Genomic DNA, 5,227 nt, shown 5'->3' on the forward strand with positions numbered 1-5,227 from the left:
TAGTTTTCTGTCTTATTTGTGTTTTTCTATGTTTTGTTTGTCATTTTAAACCTTGTTTATTCCATTTTCTTTCTTATTTGTGTGATTTTGTGTCTTGTAATTGTCCTTTTCCTTGTCTTAGTTCATCCCTGGAACTTCATGCTAATTGTCATCTCAGAACATGTTGTAGCTGCACATTGTTAGCTTCTGTTTAGAAGAAGAAGAAGAAGAAGAAGAAGAAGAAGAAGAAGAAGAAGAAGAAGAAGAAGAAGAAGAAGAAGAAGAAGAAGCTCCTGCAGCAAATACGGAGTTTTACACATTTGGCTGCATCTTCTTGTTTGTTTCTGAGCTGCGGTTTCTTCTTTCCTCTTTCGTGTTTTGTCTTATACACGTTGGAACTATATTTTCAGACGCTGTTTAATGAAGGAACTGAGTACAAAGGAGGATGAAGGCTGTGAAGGTGTGATTGGATGAGCCCAGTGTCAGTTAAATTTACATTAGTTACACCTGTTTTATGGAAGAAACATTGCTGTGTAGGCCACATGATCTGATGATTTCATGATTTTTCAATGTTTTGGGTTCTAAAATCTCACTTGCAATCAGAAAGACAAGGGAAAAAAAACGACATTCAGTCACATTTAACAGGTACATTTTTGACCAGTTTTGCTCAGACGATAACCTTCTGTGTTGTAAATTTAGGTCAGCTGGCTTCTTGATTAATCTAAAAATGCAGTTTGAGCTCCCCTCTGGAGCAAATTACAGCGTGACAGGATTACAGGTGAGCCAGAGTTCAGAGTGATGCAACAAAAAGCTCAAACGAGTCACATCTCCACAGAACTGGTTCTCAAAAGGAGCTGCAGGAAATCAAAGGTCTTCACTTCATTTCTTGCATTCTGGCGAATTTTTATGAAGCAATTTGTGTCTTTTCTGCATCAATTTATAATAGAAACGTCTTTATATATTAAATAATTCCTACTCAGCCGTCTCTGATTTGCCTGAAATCTTTATAGCATAAAATGTGGACTTTTATGAGGATGTGTGGGAAGTTTTAGCTTCATATATTAAATACTTCACAAGATTTCTTTATAAACTGCATATTGACCCACTTTTTTTTGCACTTTTTTAAGCAGTTCCATAAAATCCTAGAAAAATGGGTTATTTAGTCCTAAATCATCAGGATGTTTTTGCTCTAACATGTCTGATTTATTTGAAACCTCTTTTTCATTATAAACTGGCAACTAAAAATAGTATATGTGAATTTTTAGAATGACATGTCAAGTATTTTCTGACATATTTTTTTTTCCGCACATTGAAATTCAAGACTGAACAACATCTCAGGAACTACTGAAGATAAAAACCTGAACTTTTCTCTGTTATTTCTCATCATGCCATTAATTCAGAGTCTGTAATATTGGACAAGATAAATCCCTGATTTCTGGTGAGTTGAAATATGAAAAAAAAAAAAATCAAAGCCAACATGAGAAGTTGCATCTTTAAGCTCACATTAACAGAAAAACTGATAATTCAGAAGTCGACTAGCGATTTTTTCTGATCAATATGTAGCTGAATGTCACAATGATACAAAAATAAACATATAGAAAAGGTTTTAATGTGAAATACTTTGTCACAAAAATGACAAGGAAGTATTTTAGCTAAACTTTTGTAACTGACTGAGCAGGCAGGAGAAGTTGTAGCACAAAAACTAAAGTATTGATGTATGGTTTTGGAGGTTTAATGTGGTTTTCTAAATATATAAATAGAAAAATAAGAGTTAAATGTCAGTGAAACCAAAAGTTTCAAGCGAATCAGACATGGTTGAGTTGATGATTTGGGATTATTTCGTGGGCAAAACTTTTCAATCGAGACACTAACAAGCAGATTAATCAACTGCACAAGGAGGAACTTTAAGTGAACAAACAGTCGAACGGTTCAGCTCTGACACCTCTGGCTGCATTGAACCACATCCAGCAGCGACATTTCTGCCTCCTCTGACACATAAACTCGTCTTTTCTGTCTCAAAAAACTAACTTTCAAACCAAACGCCCACATTAATTAGAGAGCAGCAAGCGAGAAGTGACGGAAATCTATAACAAGCTGACGAGTATCGGTCCAATTAGAGCTCCGTCGGCTGCTGTAAACACACAACCGCAATGCAGATCCATAAATCTCACAGAGGAGTTCCTGCTTCGTTCACGTGTTCCTGTTTGAAACCTGAGCTGAGACCTTCTGGACCTCAGGTTAACCTCCTGACTGACCTGTGAGAACATCTGGAGAAAGAGGAAGTGAGACACAAAACTACGGCAAAACAGCAATTTCCATGATAAAAATACAGCTTCTATCATTAATTTTTACACAATGCGCATTTTTTTAGGCTTTAAATGTTAAATAAAGGTTATTTACATTCATAAAAACAATCAAATTAACTAAAAATAAGGTGGAAAGTTGCTACAATAAAGATAATCCAACATATTAGCTGGGTTTTATTCTAGAAAATGTGTAAAATATGCCAAAAATACTGCTGTAAAATGAGTAACTTCATTTCAAACAGCAAGAATGTACAGTTGATATGAGATCATATCAAGCATAATGAGTAAATTATGTTGCTTTATGTAAAAATCTTCTATATTTCATATACATACTTTTTAAAAATTAAAAATATGTCCATAAAATTAATGGATTTTTCTTAAAACATACTTTTATCAGAATTTCCTCATTTAACTTGAGTTTTAATTCCCTTTGAACTTTCTTTTATTTCTTCGAACAATGTTATTTTTTTCAGTTTTATACAGCAAATTGTGTTTTACCAGTCTCATGTGATGATTTTTCAACACTGATTATTATTATTTAGATCCAGCTGTGAACAGAAAAGACACATTAACAACATGATGATGCCACCAGCATGCCTCACACAAAACAACCACAGGAAGAAAAACAATGACTGTTAGGGGTCATTTTTTTCTAATAATGTTGAATGTTTTTATAATTGTGTTTTTATCTGTCTGATCTGATGATTTTATAACTTTTTTGTTTCATTTTGCCGTTCTAAAATTTGGATTTGGTCTAGAATTTATTATTTTTTGTCATTATTTGGATCCAGCTGTGAACAGAAATGAAGCAACAGGCCTCTTGGTGTAGACACATTAAAAACATGATGATGCCACCACCATGCCTCACACAAAACAACCACAGAAGGAAAAAGAAATATTTCTCTAATGTGGCATTTCTGATCTCGGTCTGACCTGATGATTTTATGATTTCTCTGTCTAATTTTGTTGTTTTAAAATTAGGATTTGGTCGATAATTAAAAACTATTATCATTATTATCACTTGGATAAAGAGGAAGTCCCTTCTTAAAATAAACAAACAACCCAAATCATGATTTAAAATCTTTTAATATACAAAAAATACTTCAATTTTGGCTTCTTGGTACATAAACCACCTGGATTGGCTCCTCTATTAATACAGTGTAGTTCTCTACTGTTTGTTAGCAAATGAAAAGTGCAAAGTAGTGGACTCTGGTTCAGTCCACCATGCAGAGGGAAGGCTACTTCAATGCTCCAATAAACAGTCTGCAGGACATCCGCCACCATTCTGCGGATGTCTGTTGAAATAAAAAACTAGAGCAGGGAACACAAGGTGTCCCGAGCCACGTGCAAAATCAAACTCATCTCCACAAAGTCGACCTGTGGATGGAAAGAAACTGGTTAAAGCAGCAGGTGAACAGGCCAGCCCGTTCAGATCCTCAATGCTGGAGCTCCACAGAGTCACTTCAAGTCTGCTTTTTTTCGCTCTTTTTTTTGGTTAAAGTTGTGTTTTATCCACTGAGGCAGCTCCTGTGCGCACCGGCACCGTCCGCAGGGCTTTAAATCCAAACACAGGAGGTCGGATCACAGCGCAGAATGTGTTACCGCTTCTTCTTCTGCTTCAGGGATTTCCTCCTCTTCAGGATCATCTCGTACAGCTTGTCCATGCCTTCGTGCAGCCCCTCTCCGATGATGGCGCAGGCGGGCTGGATGTGGTAGCTGGTGGACGGGGTGAGCTCCTGCAGGGCCAGCTGCTTCTCGATGTCGGCCACCGGCAGCGACTTGGGCAGGTCCTGCTTGTTGGCGATGACCAGCAGCGGCGTGCCCTGGTTCTCCGCGAACTTGGTGACTTTGTGCAGCTCGGTCTTGGCCTCCTCCAGCCGGTCCACGTCCACGGAGTCCACCACGTAGATGATGCCGTCGGTGCAGCGGCTGTAGGACTTCCAGAGAGGCCGCAGCTTCTCCTGGCCCCCCACGTCCCAGAAGTGGCAGCTGATGCCCTTCGCCGTCCCGTTGCTCAGCTTGATCTTCTCCGTGTTGAAGCCGATCGTGGGCACCGTGTTGACGAACTCGTTGAATTTGAGCCTGTAGAGCACCGTGGTTTTCCCCGCAGAGTCCAGACCCAGCATGACGATGTGCAGCGACTGGAAGGCGGAGATGTTGGAGAAGCTGTTGCCCATTTTGGCGTCTTTTTATTTTTGATTAATAATGTTTCACGCAGCTCCCCCTCCTCCTCCTCTCCGCTTATGGAAGTGTAAATAAAAAGCAGCTCAGATGATTAATTCCCGGGCTGAAGGTGGGTAAATCTCCGGCCCTCAGGAGCAGCGGGGGACGCGGTGCGCCTCGGCAGGACGCAGCGCGCCGTTCATTAGCGATTCTCCTCACGCACTCGCATCCATTTGGCGGCGAGGAAAGCTCCACAGTTCAAATACTCCTTCAGGGAACAGTGTCAGGCTGAGCGCGGTAAAAAGCCCTCCTTTATTCTGTCCTTCAGAGTCCAGAACGTCCTTTAAAAATGACGCACAAACAAACAGCGTCTCCTCTCCAAAGCTCCAGGACCCGGACTGCGCCCCGCTGCTGCTGCTGCTGCTGCTGCTGCTGCGTCTCTGAAATCTCCTCCAGCGGCGGGTGTCGGTCGCTGCCCTTCTCCTCCTCCTCCCTCTTCTCTTGACGGTCGCTGCAGCTGCACTGACAAAACAAGAGAGCAAACGAGGAGGCAGCCCCGCTACGCTCCACCCCGCCGGGACATGTGCCAAGGAGGCTGCTGCGGCGGTCCGAGTCCTGGAGACAAAACGCGCAGGGTTTGGAGCCCAGCAGCGCGGGAAAAGGTTCACCTGTGGCACGAAATGAAGGTCAAACATGTGGTGTTTTATGTTGCATCAAAGAAAACCAAAGCCAGAGATACACAGATGGAGCAAACCAGGAAGTAGTCTCACTATGAGGAT

The 5,227-nt window shown here is 41.0% G+C and overlaps 1 protein-coding gene across 1 annotated transcript; it reads right to left on the bottom strand.

Moving 5' to 3' along the window:
* Nucleotides 1-3,352: 3,352 nt before the first annotated feature.
* Nucleotides 3,353-5,227, bottom strand: LOC110957082 (ADP-ribosylation factor-like protein 4C). Its single transcript, XM_022202928.2, has one exon. The coding sequence runs from the start codon at nt 4,460-4,462 to the stop codon at nt 3,884-3,886; it is 579 nt and encodes a 192-aa protein (XP_022058620.1). The 5' UTR covers nt 4,463-5,227; the 3' UTR covers nt 3,353-3,883.

This window comes from Acanthochromis polyacanthus, chromosome 14, assembly GCF_021347895.1.
Source record: "Acanthochromis polyacanthus isolate Apoly-LR-REF ecotype Palm Island chromosome 14, KAUST_Apoly_ChrSc, whole genome shotgun sequence".
In the NCBI taxonomy this organism is placed as follows: domain Eukaryota; kingdom Metazoa; phylum Chordata; class Actinopteri; family Pomacentridae; genus Acanthochromis; species Acanthochromis polyacanthus.

Bases quoted from the DNA above. Each gene is read 5' to 3' on its own strand.
- LOC110957082 (XM_022202928.2), bottom strand. From the start codon at position 4,462: ATGGGCAACAGCTTCTCCAACATCTCCGCCTTCCAGTCGCTGCACATC.